General features: G+C 34.2%; 1 protein-coding gene across 2 annotated transcripts in view; it reads left to right on the top strand.

Annotated features, from left to right (window-relative positions):
* Nucleotides 1–370: 370 nt before the first annotated feature.
* The window catches only part of LOC136030422 (uncharacterized), a 38,919-nt gene continuing 20,914 nt past the window's right edge, over nt 371–18,375 (top strand). Inside the window, exons 1-2 of one of the 2 annotated variants that reach the window (XM_065709390.1) lie at nt 371–517; nt 11,534–11,781. In XM_065709390.1, the coding sequence (XP_065565462.1) occupies nt 11,534–11,781 (248 nt within the window). In that variant the 5' untranslated portion in view covers nt 371–517. Of the gene's footprint in view, nt 541–11,533; nt 11,782–18,375 lie in introns of both variants that reach the window. The other variant, XM_065709386.1, reaches the window with a different exon arrangement.

The raw sequence follows: 18,375 nt of genomic DNA, 5'->3' as shown, positions 1-18,375 counted from the left end.
ACTAAAAGATACATCATAAGAATCGGATTTTCATGCTGATGTTAAATATATAAGTTTCATTAAATTTAATCTTTCTCGTCAGAAGTTACAAGCCTGAGAAAATTTGTCTTATTTTGGAAAATAGGGGGAAACGCCCCCTAAAATTCATAAAATCTGAACGAAAATCACACCATCGCATTCAGCGTATCAGAAAACTCTATTGCAAAAATTTCAAGCTCCTATCTACAAAAATGTGGAATTTCATATTTTTTGCCAGAAGACAGATCCCGGGTGCATGTATTTGTATTAATATAAATCTAATGCCAAACATAAAAAGTTATCCCTTTTATGGTCGCATTTCTTTTAATGTTATTCTCTTGAAATACAGCCATTTGAAACGACGTGGATTTTGCCTTTGTCTTTAAGGAGAACAATTTATTTCATTTCGTAATTTTGGTTTCAGTTCAATATTGTACAATGACGTGAAAAGGGATTTTTAGTTATTCATGATTGCGCTAGGATATACAGATAAACTTTGGTATACAATTTTGTATAATAAGAGTGAGTTTATTAATTTTTGTTCTTTATTTGTTACTTTCTAGAATGTATAGAGAGTAAAATATGAATTTGGTGTGGAAATTTTCTCATACCTTCATATCCATTTTGAAAACACTTTTTAAGAATAATGTTTTTCGCTGGATCATTTTCCAGACATTTTGCGAAAAGACAGGGTTTTGTAAAAAACTAACACCAGCCCATAGAAACTGAAAATTTAAAACCTGCTGTGAAAAAAAAAAGCTTTAGGTTAGGAAAAACCGCCACTTGAACCTCATTCAGGAATGATAAATAATTCCGATTTTAGTCTTATTCATATTACAGTTGTTTTTTTTTAAGTATGCTTAAGGACTGTAGACCATTTGAATGCAACACTAAGTAATTCTAAAAACTACCTCCAGCAGTCATAAATATTTGCTTGTCTTATTCTTATAAGTGAAACACTAACTTTAAAATAGCACTATTATAAAATACAAATATAATATATAAAGTAGGCTGTATATTTATCCAAAGGGGGAGGGGACAAAGTGAAGAAATGTTCAAATAGGAATGATATAAGTAATTGTTCAGGTATGACTGCTTTAAAGCACCTTTCATTACTTTTTAATTTTTACTTTAATTGATCAACTGTCTCTAAGAACCTCACTTATTTGTGAATCATGCGTAAAAAGGAAAAAATACGGAAAACTAAATGGAGTAACCTGTTTTATAGTTTTGATCCTTTGATAAAATCCTACTCCAGAAAAAATAGAATTGAAGGCAGGATCAAATCCAGGATTTTTGGGGGAATGGGGGGCGTACAAACGGATTTTTTGAGAGGAGTTTAAAAAAAAAATTTACAAAACGCATCAAAAATTTGTTTATATTCAATTTTTTGGCATTTTTACGAGTCAGACAAACATTTTTGGAGGAAGGAATTCAAACCCCCATCCCCCCTTAATATGACCTTGATTGAAGGTAAAACTATGGGGTTTTGTATATTAATTTGTCAAACTAAAGATTAAAATACCAATCGATGTTCCTTTCAACGCTCTTTCTGAATGTACTAATCGCTGCTGCCATCACAGAAGCGTTCTAACCCTCTAAGAATTAAAGAAAACTAAGGATTACAATGAGTATCAACTTTCCTTTATATTAGGGGGCTACTGCCACGTCGAACCCCCGCTGTGCATGCTAAAACTAGACTTTTTCACCCAGTGCTTCAGGAACGAATATTATGACTCGAAAGTAAGGCACTAAAATTTTTTTTTATCATAGTGCCTCGAATGCTCAAGGGCTTATTAACTTACATTCGCTTTAACAACAAAACATTTAACAAAAACAATTTTTTAACAATAGTAACATTTTCAGCTACAATTTTCTGAAAGGCAATTGAACACTTCCAGGGGGTTAATGTTAGTTGCTTCCTTAAAACTGCTTTCAGCAAAAGAGTGAGCAAACTTTATCGTAAAAAGTGTGGAGCAAGAAACATCCCCTCCCCTCTTCCTCTATTTGTGGTGTATTTTCAGTTTATTTTAATTTCTTAAAGCAAAAAGTGAATTTTGAAAGAAAAGTCAAATTTTCTTTATTTAATCACTGGTATAAAAAGAAATCATGCACTAAGATGCAAACCCATTACTTTGAATTTCAATTTTTATTTTAACTTTTAATTTTAAGGCTATCTTCCGCAGGTAATTTTCTAACTAACAAAGCTAGTTAGTGATTTTGTAAATTAAGGTTTTTTTTTAATTTGAAAGCTAAAAGATGAATATACAGTTCGATATACCCAGTACTGCTCTTGCAGAAAATATTAATCGTTAATGCCACAAATGTATCCCCCCTTATAGCACTGGATATAGTCCCTAGGGGAAACGCAAAAGCTAAATGATCTAACCATTTGTTTTAATTGGTTTACTTAGCATTATGATCCTACAACTGGCGAGAAATTAGCAAAAAAAAAAATACATACCCACAAAATAAGCAAACTTCTGGGTGTAGCTTTGGGCCAGGTATAGAAAAAGTCTCAAAGCTGCCAGTAGCAGAATTCGCCAGAAATCCAAAAGCTGCCAACACTTTGCCAGCACAACTTGTATTCTGACAAGTTTTCTTTGAGCAAAAAGTATTTTTTATATGTAAATATGGTATTTTCAGATAAATTCTGCCAACAAATTTCACAACGCCATAAAAATTTCCAAGTAATATTGCTACTACGCGACCCCACTTTTTGCACAGTGGCTCAGGGTTATATTCAATCCCATCAGGGGAGGGGAACTTGACCACAATTGAAATACAATTTTGGTGTCTGGAAAAAGACTTGAAAGGCACATTAGGTGGTATATTCTTCTATTAGATAGCTTATTACTACAAAACGCTGAATTTACAATCAATTCTCGTACCTTCAAATAAAACGTTCCATCGACACATTCGTCTTGAAAGAGACGTTGTCAGATAAAAGTCTTGGTGATGTAGTTGACTTTGGTGTAAGTACTAAATGAATTCAACTATACCAACCCAAGGTTTTAACTTCTCTTCCTCTGTCATTAGGAGTGCCATATGAGACTGTAATGTTGATAGAATTGTTATTTTCTATAATTCTCTGTAATTTTTACAATTTTCCGGTAGCTCGTGGAAAATAGAGCAATGTTTAAAAAAAATATTTTTAAAATATTGAAAAAAATATTTTGCTTACAAACTAGCAATGTTTAGAAACTTATTAATAGGTACTTAAATAAACAAGTAAAGGTTTTGCAGTGGCGATTTGGTATAGCCTATTTTTGAAGATATTTTAGGCAGCCAAAAAAAAATTTATTAACTGTGAGAAATACTAGCGGTCATAAGTCCCCTGCAACTGCTGATAGAAGTAGGTAACTGTTAGCTAGGTAATGAGTACCTGGCAAAAAGTAGGTATCCTGGAATGCTTGGTGACTAATTTTTGAATTTTGTGCTTCAGATTTGTCAAAAATTTTATCCGAATTTAGTTGTTAGAGAAATTCCCTAACAATTTTTTTGCCAACAATTTTGTACGGACGAAAGAAAAACAAATTTAATAAGTAATTGTGCTACCAATAATTTATACAATTTATCAACAATATCTAACCATTCAATCTATATAAATAAAGATTGAAAAGTCAGATAAACATTATATCAGGGTACTAGAAGCCTTTTTCTTATCAGTGTTTCTGAAGATCATATGACAAGGATAGCTTTCAACTCTTTTGTCTCTTTTTTTAATAATAATAGTATCGAGTCTCAAAGTCCCCCTGTACACAGCTTAGGTCTATTCATACTTGAAAACCCACCTACTTGGTGGGGGCGTTCCCCCCCCCTCAAGCCCCCCCGCGAGCGTAAGTCGTTACGCGCCATATTAGTTACGCGCCATTATAGTTGTGTCCCTGTGTCCCACTTGTGATATATATATATATATATATATATATATATATATATATATATATATATATATATATATATATATATATATATATATATATATATATATATGTATGTTTTCAACTACGTAGAACTTGCGAATATACAACATTCTTCGCTGTCCCATTGTCTGTGCATATAAATAGATTGTCAGGTTTACCTTGAACATGAACATTTAGAACTTGAACATGACTCTTGAACCTGCAACATATAAATGTCCATGAGAAAAACAATCCGTATTCAGATCTATACCTCATTATTCTAATGATTGCCCTTGAGCTTTGTTGATGGTGATGGCTAATCAAACATTCCCTGTGTCCCCGTCGTCATTTATATATCCCCCTGTGCCCCGGCGTCCCCGTTGTAGTTGTGTCCCTTTGTCCCGGTCGTCATTTGTGTCCCGGTGTCCCAGTCTGTAATTTCTCTTTGAGTGTCCCGGTCGTCATTTATATTCCCTGTGTCCCGGTGTCCCGGTCGTCATTTGTGTCCCGGTCTGTAATTTCTCTTTGAGTGTCCCGGTCGTCATTTATATTCCCTGTGTCCCGGTCGTCATTTGTGTCCCGGTTGTCCATGGGAAAAACAATCCGTATTCAGATCTATACCTCATTATTCTAATGATTGCCCTTGAGCTGTGTTGATGGTAATTGCTAATCGAACATTCCCTGTGTCCCGATCGTCATTTATATATCCCCCCTGTGCCCCCGGCGTCCCCGTTGAAGTTCTGTCCCTGTGTCTCGGCCGTCATTTATATTCCCTGTGTCCCGGTATTTAATCGAACATTCCCTGTGTCCCGGTCGTCATTTTTATATCCCCCCTGTTCCCCCCGGCGTCCCCGTTGTAGTTGTGTCCCTGTGTCCCGGTGACGCATTACCCGTTATTATTGTGACAGATTATCCGTAATTTTTGTAAAAAGATAAAAGGCACAATCGCCGAATTCCACATGTTGGCCCAAACAGGACGAATTATTACGATAAAAAAAAATCCAAGAACGATTGAAAAGGTATTTATATACCCTCTCAGTCTCAGAATTCATACTGATGTGCAGTATGCCAATAATCCCTGAGCATAAATGCATTAAAAAAAAAACCATTAGCAGAGATTGTTCAAATAGGCCGTGGTAACGAACTGTAAGTGGGGAGGGACTCGGGCTAATAGTAACCGAAACTCTTACAAAGGGAATTTCGATAATAACTATGAAAACATCAAAACAATGGGCTTTTTATGCTGATTTGAAGTAAATAAAATTCGTCAAGTTTAAATTCACCTATCAGAAGTTGTAAGCCAGAGAAAATTTGCCTGTTTTTGATAAAGGGTATACACCCCTAAGAGGCAATTGTCCTTGACGAAAATCATAACATCAGATTTAGCATATTAGACAACCCCTTCATATAGGCTTCAATTTCTTATCTACAAAAATGTTAAATTTTGTATTGTTATTTTTCCTTGAAGAGAGATCACGGATGCGCGTTTATTTGCTTTTTCCTAGGGGTACTTGTATCGAACCAATAGTCCTAGAAAATGAAAAGAGTGCTCAATCAAGTGGAAATAAAAAGTTTTAGTGTCCTTTTTAAAAAGCCTAAAATATTGTGCCACAGGGAAGTGACGATTTCTGTCACTTCATCACACGAAACTGAGGGGCACCGAACTCAGAAAATTCTGAGATAGCCGATTCAAAATTACCGAAAACCTAAATGTTGAGCTTCCTAGCTTCAGAGGTAGTAATACCGCCTGGTGACTCATTCTTTTCAGTGACTCATTCAATCCATACAAAGTAAACGGTTAGTATAGACAATCCTTTTAGAGCTTCAACAAAGCAAGTTGATTCAATTGATACTTGATCAAATTATACGCAGTGATGCATAATCACGCATCAGCTAACATCAAGGAGAGCCATTGAGTCATTGTGTAGGGAGAGGAACGAGCCTGATGCCTTAAAAAGTGCTTTTGTATGTCTTAATTTTCTAAATTTTCATTATTCTTGAGATAAATGTAGATAAGGGTCTAAGGGAGTGGAAGATGCATAATCACTCATCAGTAACATCAAGGAGAGCCATTGAGTCATTGTGTAGGGAGAGGAACGAGCCTGATGCCTTAAAAAGTGCTTTTGTATGTCTTAATTTTCTAAATTTTCATTATTCTTGAGATAAATGTAGATAAGGGTCTAAGGGAGTGGAAGATGCATAATCACTCATCAGTAACATCAAGGAGATCCATTGAGTTTTTGTGTAGGGAGAGGAACGAGCCTGATGCCTTAAAAAGTGCTTTTGTATGTCTTAATTTTCTAAATTTTCATTATTCTTGAGATAAATGTAGATAAGGGTCTAAGGGAGTGGAAAGATGCAATTGATTCAACTTGTGGAGAAAGTGGAGCAGATGTCCTCCCCACCATAAGATTTTGGAAAATACCTGTTATCTTCATGAAAAACTTAAAATGAGCAACAATCTTGTCCTCCCCCATCGCTATATTTTTAAATAACATTTTATCCTTCTCCCCTTGGCCCAAAAGTGAAAATTAATACAGAAGGCTTATGGCCCTGTCTCAAATGCTTACTACATTGTTCACTAACTTACAACCCGCAAAGCTTATTACAGGCAATGCTAGAGCGTCTTCTAACAGAAAGATTTGTAATTTATCCAGATAGATATATGAATGCACAATTTTTTATCTAGGACGGGTTGAATTACTACCTATTAAACTCTGGTCTACAAGAAGCAAAAAATTATTTTAGTAGGTTTCAATTTATCACTATTGAACACTATTCAATAGTTGGAAATTGCCTCTTCTATGCCAAGAAATCACGCATAATAATTGCAATAAGCCTACTGAAAGTAGGTTTGTGAAAATAAAATTTAAATTGATTCACCGCAAGTTCAGCGAAATTGCAGCAACTTATTGAATAAGCGCAATTATTGTGCTCTATTGAACGCAGTTTCGAAAATCGAAATGAATTTCTTATAGGAAAATAAATTCAAAAAATATTTATAGCTGAAGAATGGTTATTAGATAACTGGAAATTTCGATTTCTTTCTTTTGCCAGCTATGAAAACACAGTTGCTTGTAAAAGGAAATATTTTTGAGGCATCAAAGATCCAGCAATAAAAATTTGGTAAAACTTCGGTAAAAAAAAAACCTCAAGTCTTAAATAAATTATGCGGGCGTTCGAAGCAAATAACCAATTTTGAAAATTAATATAATATACCAGAGGCATGTAATAAATTAAAGGCATAAATTAAATATGAATTAATGGTATAAATTGAAGACAGTTAAAATCACCGCATAACCTCTTTTTTAATATCCATCTAATTTTTGTCTGCCAGTATCGCCATTTCTTTGTATTTAATTTAAAAGACTTTTTCCACAAATAAGTTTTTCAAAGAAGTTTTTCAAAGCAAAAAATAAGCAGAAATAAAGTCACATTATCTTGCAAGCGGAAAATTGCTACAAATAGCTATCAATAAATAAATGAGACTTAAAATGAACAAAACGTACAACATATAGCCGATTTAAACTCAAAACGAGCAAAAATTAACATGAATAGGGCTGATAACCCCAGTTCCTTCTCAGGATCAGAACATAATTTGCGCTTTACACACACACACACAAAAAAAAAAAAAAAAAAAAAAATGAAGGTGGATTGTCAGTTATATTGACATATACTGATATTTATTCCTTAAAGTTTTGGTGTTTTTATATTTATTAAAGTAAAAAAAGTGAAAACCTTTAAAACACTTTTACAGTAAAGCGCATATTATGTTCTGGTCTTGAGAAGGCACGGGGCTATCAGCCCTCCTCATGTTAAGTTTTGTTCGTTTTGAGTTTGACTCGGCAAGCTATTGTAATTTCTGTTCGTTTTTTAGTTTTATCTTTCTATTAATAGTGAGTTGTTGTAGTTTTACGCTTGGAAGATCATTTAACTATAATTCTGCTCATTTTTGGCTTAATGGAGCTCTTTACTTTTCTTTGAAAATTTGTTTTACTGAAAAAGTTTTTAAATTCATCTCTGTTCGTTTTTTATTGGCATGGTTTTTTCCGTGGGAAAGTTATTTTTCTATAAGAATCTGTAGTTTGGCTTGCTTTTTTATGTTGGAGAAACTTTTTCAACAATTTTTTATCTTGACACAAATGGCACTTTTTAATTTAGTTTTATACCTCATCAAGTTCACCTGAAAAATAAAAATTAATATCATTCCCGAAAGATTCCATCTATGCTTTTTGACATCGTAGATGCACTTACGCTCTTTTGATTTATTTAAATTGTAAGACCAGAAGTAGTCCCAAAAGCTTTAACTTAATACCCCCAGTCGTTCTCAATATATTACTGAGGTAACTCATTGGTAACCCTAAGCCATAATGAGTTTTGTTTTCGTTTAAAACCAACGTTTACTTTTACAAGCATAGTGGGCCAATTGCATAATCATGGGGGATTGACATGCGTAATATCTTTAAAGACATAGTTGTTGGACCGTTCTACTGTGCTGAACAAAATGGCCATCTCCAAATTCTGACTGGATGTGTTTGGAAATGAATGGGCTTCAGAGAAGGGCTGCTTGCCCTTCAATCTCTTTTTACTCTTACAAGGGGCACTAGAACTTTTAATTATGAATTAAGGTAGGTCCTATACAAGTTTAAATGATATTTCTAGTAATTTTAGAGTGATGCTGCCTTTGATATTGCTTATACGCCCTTTTGAAAACTAGCATACATATGGTGTGTTCGTTTAACTTAAACTCCCCTAAATGTTCCTAAAAGTCTCACCTTAATAACCTTAGCGTCATTAGCTACAGTCAATGTAGTAATAGTATTAAAAGTATACACATAGCGCCTTCTAGCTAGTTCAAAATCCCCCATGACTTAACCTTAAAGGTCCAAATTAATAATATAAGTTGTTCTTGAGATATTGCTTTGTCAACTTTTTGAAAGTCCACATGATCATAGCTTTTTTTCATTTAATTCAACGCCCGGCTAAATATTCCTAGATATTAAATATTAAGGAAATAAATATTCCTTAATATCCTTAGCTAGCTTAGTAGCAACAGTTGTAGCAGCATTAGTAGCAGTACGCGCATAGTACCTTTGGTTTCTTCAACATCCTCTTCAAAACACGCTGAAAGTTTCCGCTGAACACCATCAACCGTTTTTGAAGCATATCTGATATGTCCGCTTGACAATCTGTGTGGGCATAGTGGGTTTGGATTTAGATCTATATAGTTTCTATATGTCCCAAATTTTTCGTCTTAATACCCTTTATTTTAATAGCAGTAGTAGTAGCAGTAACAGTAGAATTAGTAGTAATAGCCTAAGCTTTATTGGCATTAGTAGTAAAAGAAACAGTAATAATGGTAACAGTGTTAGTAGAATGAGTAGAAGCAGCAAAATTAAGATGCAAATATTTAATTTGACTAGTTCAACATTCCTCACAACAAGAATTGTTAGTTTCAACTTGACACACCAAACTGTTCCTAAGATATTGTTGTTACACTCTATTGACAACCTGCATACAGACGATGTGTTGTGGTTCAGTTCGCCTTCACCCCTCAAAATTCCTTCGAAAGTTCACCTTCATACCCTTAGGCAAAGTTGCAAGAGTAGTAGTATCTATGTTACTATTAATAGTGTTAATAGTAAGTAACGGTAGTACTAGTAGCTTGAGTAATATTACCATATTGTATATTAGTCAGTAGAACATCCATCTCATAAAGTACTGAAAGTTTCAACTTAATACAATTAGCCTTTACTATGACATAGCTGATATGGTCTTTTGATAAAGTTTATGCTCGATTAGTTCTTGAAGTTTTCATCCCAGTGCTCTTAGCCTTACATATAGTTGCAGTAGAAGTAGTAGTAGTAGTAAATATAATAGTAACCGTAGTACTGGCAGGAGTGTGCACATATTGCCTTTTGTCAGATGATCTTACCCTTGAAGCATTCTCTGAAAGCTCCAACTTAACGCCCAGACAATTCTTTAGATATGCTTTTTTGATAATGTGCATGCATATGGCCTCTAATGATTTAGATCGAATTTCTTCTCCGTAAATGGAGTAGTGTGGTAGTGGTAGTAATGGTAGTTGTAGCAGTGCTTATAGCATGCAAATATTGCATTTTTGATCATCTCCCTTGTCATTTCCTGAATTTTCCAATTCAGCCCATTACTTTTGACTCTTAAAAGGGAACTAGAATTATACATTTTTAATCAAATGAACCTCTTTTAAAGCTCACACGACCACCCCCTTAAAACCTCATTACGGTAACATTTTTCATGCTAATGAAGTTTTTGTAAATACATATTTAAACAGCCCCTTGCGTCATTTTTTTTTCAGGGGTAATCGCACCATTTTTGATATCTATGACATGAAAAATTATACAAAATGATGAATGACTCCGAGCAGATAAAGTAAATAGCAGGGAACAAGTGACAGCGAGAATCAAACTGACTCGCAAACAGAAATGTTTCACAGCTAAATCTACGATTAAAAGACAAGTCAAAGCACAATATCGTCCAAATTATACAAGGTGATGAATGTTAATGAAAAATGAAGCACAACGAAATACATGGTTACAAGAATGCACCAACAAGCATCTTGAACGAATCGTAAACGACGGTGACGGAGAGCTAAATCTGTGTTTGGGAGAAAAGGAGAAAACCATCAAAAATTTGCGATGGCTAATAATGAGGACAAAGGGGCTAAGCAAATATTTTGTATCAAGCGGTTTTTTGTTCTTGGACGGGGAGAGTTTTCAAAGGACCTATGGATAAATATTTGGCCTGAATTTTATTCTATCTTTATTAACGTCTTCGTCTATCCTTATTAATGGATTCGTCTATCACGTAATACGCATTACTTTTAAGTCTTAAGTACCAAAATTAGCTGTGGGTATCACCGATTTTGATACCGTTAAATTTATGTGGTAACAAAATCGGAAAGTTCCTAACCCGACATTGTATCGAACTCCGTAGCCAACTTCCTTACCGAATAACCGATCTTAGTTGTACCATTATTACCGCAAACTCGGCTGCAAGAGAAAAAAAATGGCGAAGTTTGGAGTATGGAGGTTTTGTACGAAATTATCTCCCACTTACGCTAAAATCATGAATTTTCACTAAAACCTTCTCAAGGCTTGAATTGTCATTATTTAATTAGTAAAATTCCTTTAATTTTGCTAATAGTTCTGGATAAATAGTTTTTACTGGCAATACATTCACCAATAAAAGTATTTTGGATTTGAAAAGTATATTTGTAAAGAAAAAAATTCAGTTAACTCCTTTTTTAAACAAATACTTGAAGTAAATTTCACATTTTAAAGATATTGCAATGTTTAGAAACAAAAATTCAACTAACGCTTATCTATAGAATTTCAAAGCTGGCTAATACCTTGTTTAAGTTCCTAACCGTTGAAGGGGCCTGAAATTGAGTTCAATGAGTGGGAGGGGTTAGTCCTTCTTTTGTTTAAAAAAATAAATAAAGATGCCTTTAAGGATTTGTAGGTTTTCAGAAAACAATAAGTTGCTACAGAGAGTAGTGTCTCAGAAATTTGTGAGCCGAAAATACTTGAACCATAATTCATGGTTTATTCTTGATATAAACTCACTTTCAGATGCAGAGGAGGCTCGCTGTTCTCCTTTTGATGGTACAGGCATTCATTTTTCAAGCTTCTTCTCTGTCTTGCATCGGCGGTAAGTCAGTTAGGGGCTTACCTTCAATAAGTAGCTCAAGTCAAATGAACTGCTGCGATGGCCAAGTATGCTATTCAATTTCTGAAGATGAGTTGCCTGAGAGATTAGAAAACATCAAGAATCCATTTATACTGCCTGGAAAAACTAGAAGGGCACGCCGAGCTGTAGAGTAATTTTTTAGCATTTTTAAAGTTTTTAGTTTTAGCCTTTAAGTTTTAATTTACCCCTTAAGTTAATCTTTTAAGTTTACCCCTTAAGTTAAGCTTTTAAAGTTTAGCCGTTATGACATTTAATAATGTTCAAACTTTCTTAATTTTCTTTTATTTAATATTATAAATAAACAAAGACGTTGCTTGGAAAGTGAGAGACGATTCACCTAAAAAGCTTGGGATTTCCTTGGAAGACTGCCAAATCACAAGCTTTGACCATGGTAAAATAGATTTGATTCTTTGCCAGTGTGTGCCTTAGGTAGTTTAACCTTGCAATGTTTTGTAGTAGTAAAAATATTAATCATTTTATTTTCTGTCTTGGCTCTCTTAACAGTTTTCCTTTATCCCCCCTCCCAATCAAACCAAACTAACAATGTGTATATGTTCAATAGCTAGTAACTTGTCACATGTCTTTCAGATTTTTTTTTGGGAAGCTACCATTTCGGAGAAAAGAGGACTCGGTTTAAAAATAAAAGAATTTGCCAAAAAAAATTGAGATCCTAAGGGATGGGCTATAAATCTGTTTTACCCCTCTTGTTTAAATACCTACCTTTAGGATTATTTGAAATTTTTAAGATTTTTAAATGGTACCTTACAATTTTTATAATGCTAAGGGAAACGATAAATAAGCTTATCAGCATATTTTAAACAAATATCAGACAGTTCGTGGTAACGAACTGTAGTAAGGAGCGACCCGGCTCAATAGTAACCGAAACTCTAAAAAAATGAAATTTTGATACCAATAGTTACATCAAAAGAATCGCATTTTAATACTGATTTTAAATATATACGATACGAGCCTGATAAGATAAGGGGTGATAAGGGGTGATCGTATAGACCTAGTGGTCCTAGAGTCTTGCGAGAGGGCTCATTCTAACGGAAATGAAAAGTTCTAGTGCCCTTTTTAAGTGACCAAAAAAATTGGAGGGCACCTAGGCCCCCTCCCACGCCAATTATTTTCCTAAAGTCACTGGATCAAATTTCTGAGATAGCCATTTTATTCACCGTAGTCAAAAAAACTTATAACCATGTCTTTAAGGGTGACTTACTCCCCAACAGTCCCTGTGGGAGGGGCTACAAGTTACACACTTTGACCAGTGCATAGTAATGGTTATTTGGAAGTGTACAGACGTTTTCAGGGGGATTTTTAGGTTGTGGGGGGGGGGGGGGGGTTGATAAGAGGGAGATATTTTGGGGAAACTTTCCTTGGAGGAATTTGTCGTGGGGGAAGAAAATTTTCATGAAGGGAGTGCTGGATTTTCCTCCTAATACCCCGTTCTTTACGCTAAAGTATTTTTAGTAATTTCAACTATTTATTCTACGGCTTTTGTGATTCATGGGTCATTCTTAAGAAATTGGGACAAAATTTAAGCTTTAGTGTAAAGAGCGAGGTACTTACGAGGGGGTCACCCCCCCCCCCCCCATATACATAATAAAAACATGAGAATACGGAAGTTAGTTACGTAAGCTAATTTGTAAGTAACGTATATCTTTTACTAATAAAAACATCCGTAAAAAATTAAAAGTTCTAGTTGCCTTTTTAAGTAACCAAAAAGTCGGAGGGCAAATAGGCCTCCTCCCCCGCTCCTTTTTTCTCAAAATCATTCGATCAAAACTATGAGAAAGCCATTTAGCCAAAAAAAAAATAAATATGCAAATTTTGTTTTAATTATTCATCTGCGGAAAGCCAAAATCAAAACATGCATTGATTCAAAAACGTTCAGAAATTAAATAAAAAAACAAGTTTTTTAATGGAAAGTAAGGAGCGGCATTAAAACTTAAGACGGACAGAAATTACTTCGTATATGAAAGGGGCTGCTTCCTCATCAACGCCCCGATCTTTACGCTAAAGTTTTTACTATTTTAAAAAGTAGAGTTATGAAAAAGAGTCAAAAAACTCGATAAAGCATCTTTACTATTTTAAAAAGTAGAGCTAAGAGAAAGAGTCTAACTTTAGCGTAAAGAGCGGGGCGTTGATGAGGAAGCAGCACCTTTCATATACGAAGTAATTTCTGTTCGTTTTAAGTTTTAATGCCACTCCTTGTTTTCCGTTAAGAAAAACTTGTTTTTTTTTATTTAATTGTAAAAAGGCTGAATTACCTGTCCTTAAACTTTGTCCAAGAATTTGCCATCTCCTAGGAATAACTTAAAGGTTTTAATTTAACGAATTTTGCAACGCTGCTAGGAGGTTTCAAAATAAATGATCTAGTCATACTGACACTATTCGTAGCAGGCGTTCTGCAATAATCTTAGATCAGAATTTCTGGCCACCAAAGTTTATCCAAGAATCTTTCACATTCTAAGAAACCTTAAAAGAAAACCCAAGCCGAATTTTTTTTGCCATTTTTGCGTCTATAATTTTGAAAAACTTTTTCCACTGAAGGAGTTTTCTAAAAAGAAAAAAAAAGTAAAGAGTGATATTTAACAAAAGATGAGCAGAATCAAAGTCAAATATTATTTCAAGCGTAAAACGATAATAAATCACTATCAATAAGTAAAAGATACTCAACTCGAGACCGAAACAGCCTACTCAAACTTACAACGAGAAGAAACTACCACAAAAAAGAGTATGGCTGACCCCCTCCCTGTGCTCTCTAAAGACCAGAATTTAACTTACTTCACTGAAAACAATTTATAATTTGACTCACGTCTTTTTATTTCCGGTGACTTAAAAAAATATCAATATCATGATCAGGATTACTGAATAGAACAATTGAATTAGATTATATTTAGTATGTATTGATAGTCACTCCTGAAAGTGACAACAATATCAGATTTACAAAAATTACAATAGAGGAAACGTTGGAAATGTATTTTCTTCTCAGCTAAGTGTAACTTATGTTTTGGTGTTTATAAAGCACATAGGGCTTTAGCCCTTCACTTTGTAGTAGTTTCTGTTAGTTTTAAGTTAGACTTGGTTATTTATTGTAATTTCTGTTAATTTTACATTTCATTTATTCATTGGTATTTATTCATTGATTTAATCATTTATTCATTGATGTACGGTCGTTTGAAGCTTGAAATATATTTGACTTTAATTATGCGCATCTTTGGTTTAATGCCGCTCTAAAACTTCACTTCTGAAAAAAAAATTTATTAAATTTTGGTTCAGTTTTAATTGACAATCGCTTTCGAATCTTTATTTCATTTTTTTATTTTAATTGTTCGAATTTAGAATTTAATTAGAATTTAGAGTCTCGATTAAGAATGTCCAATTAAAAATTTTGATTATAATTTTCGATTTTAGTTCAAATATCAAAAAGAGGATATTTCAAATCTTTTCGATTTTTCAAAGAATTTGTGGAAACGAACTGTAAGTAAAGAGTGACACGGCTCAATAGTAACCAAAACTCTAAAAAATAAAATTTTGATAGCCGTAGATATATCGACTTGTGTCCAAATCGACTTATTACGCTGTTCCAAATATATAAAATTTATTAAGTTTAGTTCTACCCATCAAAAGCTAAGCGCCTGAGAAAATTTGCCTGGTTTTCAATTAAAGGAGGAAACACCCTCCAAAAGTCAAGGGATCATAACGAAAATCACATCATCAGATTTATCGTATACGAGAATCCTAATGTAGAAGTTTCAAGCTCCTATATTTAAAATGTGTAATCTTTTTATTTTTTTGCCAGAAGAAAGATCATGGATGCGTGTTTTTTGCTTTTGATTTCCCCAGGGGTGATCACATCGAACCAATGATCCTTGGATATCGGAAAAGGTTTCATTCTAATGAAAATTAAAAGTTTTAGTGCTCTTTTTAAGTGACAAAAATGGAGGGCAACTAGACCCCCTCCCACCCCTCTTTTTCCTTAAAGTCGTCCTTTTGCCCCAATAACTATACCCTTGGAGATAACATGACCCCCCACAGCCCCTGGGGAAAGGTCATTAAGTTATAAATTTTGTCCATTGTTTACGTATAGTATTTGTTATTGGGAAGTATACATACATTTTTCGGCAGAAGGGGGTGAATTTTCTGCTTGGGAATTTTCCACAGAGACAATTTTCCATGGGAAAGGAAGTTTCTGGGGGATGAAATTTACAGGGGAAATTTAACACTGGAGGAATTTGCCATAATTCCTATACGAATTTCTTTTAATGTGTCTAACTTACTCTTTACTGAATCAATTTTACATGTGAAGATGTTAAGGGGAAGTGTCTGGGGGAAAACTTTTTCAGGCTCACAACTTTTGATGGGTAAGATTAAACTTGTTGAAACTTATATACTGAAAATCAGCATTAAAATACAATTCTTTTGATGTAACTATTGGTATCAAAATTTCGTTGTTTAGAGTTTCGGTTACTATTGAGCCGGGTCGTTCCTTACTATAGTTGGTTACCACGAACAGTTTGATATTAAATGAAACTCAAGAGGAACTAATGAATACTAGGTCCAACCTAATGAATGACATTCCTCGAGTCGTATTAGATACAATGAAAGATCGCCGAGATTCGGAAATTATCAGTGATGCTATTGTGAACGAAGATTATAATTCTATTTCCCTTGAATATAATGTCAAACTGGAAAAAATTTAAACAACCCTTCAAACACTTTATAATACAGTGAACTTGCTTGAAAATGAAATTTCTAAATTAGAAGATAGGGGTGACCAACTTGAGCAGGATACTTTACTTGATACCCTAATTTTCTACGCTATGAAACCAAACCCCAATGCGCAATTAATGGAAAATCTTAATCTAGAGATAACATAAATAATGAGCTTGCAAGATTTCAAAAGAATAGACTTCTTAAAGGCTAATCGAATCCGTATGCCTACTACTCAAACTGAGAATGCGAAAATCGTCCCCGTTCTGGTTAAATTTTCAAGCATGGATATTGCTCGAAAAGTGCTTCCAGCAAAAAGTAAGTTGGTAAAGTCAAGTATATTTGTTTTGGAAAACCTAACTAAAAAGTGTCACGATCTATGAAACACGGCTCTTAGCACCTTTGGCCCAAGAAGTGCTTGGTCTGATCATGGACAAGTTCTTGCCAAAGTTCCAGGTGAAACTCGTATACAGAAAATAAATTATTTGCATGAATGTATTAGTCTGCGATTTGTTCATATTTTTTTTTTTGATTTGTAAATGCCTTCCTCATGACAATACTTTTCATTTATTTTATCACACTTTCTCATTCATTTAGTTTAATTTTTATTTTATTTATTTACTTTCTTTTATTTTTTTTTTCTTTCCATGCTTATGGTTAATCCCAGTAATACCTGCTGTGTTATTAATTATTTATGTGTTTGTAATCCTTTGACAGGTTTTTCTTTTGTAATAGATTTAAGTAAAGATTTCTTTTTTGTTCATCTGATGACTTAAATGGACTCCAAGTAAAACTTGCTTTTTTCAATATTTTAAGCCGTGAGAGGCGCCTTTTGGAGCTCAAAAATAGTCCTTCTGATGTAATTAGTATCGTAAATAATTATGCGGGTCAGGCTAATCAAAATCCGATAAATATAAACCCTATTTGCAATAGTAAATGTGTTTCGGATTTCGGAGGAGGGGAGGCTACCAAAGGAAATTATTCCATGACTGCATTTCAGATTTACATTCAGGGTCTCACCTCGTCAATAGATAATTTAAGACAAATTATTTTCGACGGATAGCCTGATGTTGTTGATTTATGCGAGACTTCTTTGGATTCTGGCAATGAAATAATATTGGATATTCATGGTTCCAAAATGGGATATATACACCGTTGCAAGATGGCTAAAGGAGGTCTTTCCATATCTGTATCTGGTGATTTGCATCACTGCTTGCGGGATGACTTATCAAGGAATTCTGAAGGTATTTTTGTGTCACAATTTATAGAAATTAGATCTAATGGTACTGATCTATCGTAGGCAATATTTATCGCTCTCCTAGTGGTCCAATTTCGTCTTTTCTTGGGAATTTTGAGGAGATACTTGACATAATACTGAACATACGTGTCAGTTAATCATAATGGGTGACTTTAATATAAATTTTATGGATTCAAATTCTTCGGCTTCAGTTGATTTTCTTTCAACCATGCTTGCCGCAGGAACTCTACCAACTACATCCATCCCCACACGAGTAACTAATGTTACAGCTTCTTTGATTGACAATATCTTCTCTACGCTTAGCTTGAAGGAAAACTCAATTTTAGTTAGTGATGTCTCCGACCATTCTCCATTGTATTTTTGGTTCCGCTTTAAACAGGGTAAGAATAACTGGTCTTGAGTGTTTGATTCCTATTCTATTAGGTTTGCAGAGAAAGAGTTATCTCTTCTTGGGTCTAAATTGGCGGAAAATTTGTGGAGGTTGTTTGATGATGATAGGGATATTTCTTGTTTATTTGAGTCATTTTATGGAACCGTAAAAGAAGATATTATTACCATTTGTAAAGTAGCAGCTTCTAATCGTAGGTCCAAAAGGGTTGTTCCGCAAATCCATGGATGATATCCAGACTTTTCAAAAGCTGGAAAGGAAAAATAATTTCTGGAGGGCTTATAAATACGCTTCACTTTCAGCGAGCGCTATTCGTCTTTGTCAGTTCAAGATTTACCGGAATATGTATAATTCCTTGTGTA

This window comes from Artemia franciscana, chromosome 8 (genome assembly GCF_032884065.1).
Source record: "Artemia franciscana chromosome 8, ASM3288406v1, whole genome shotgun sequence".
Taxonomy (NCBI): domain Eukaryota; kingdom Metazoa; phylum Arthropoda; class Branchiopoda; order Anostraca; family Artemiidae; genus Artemia; species Artemia franciscana.
Note: the sequence above shows the minus strand (reverse complement) of the source record. Positions and strands in the feature narration are given on the sequence as shown.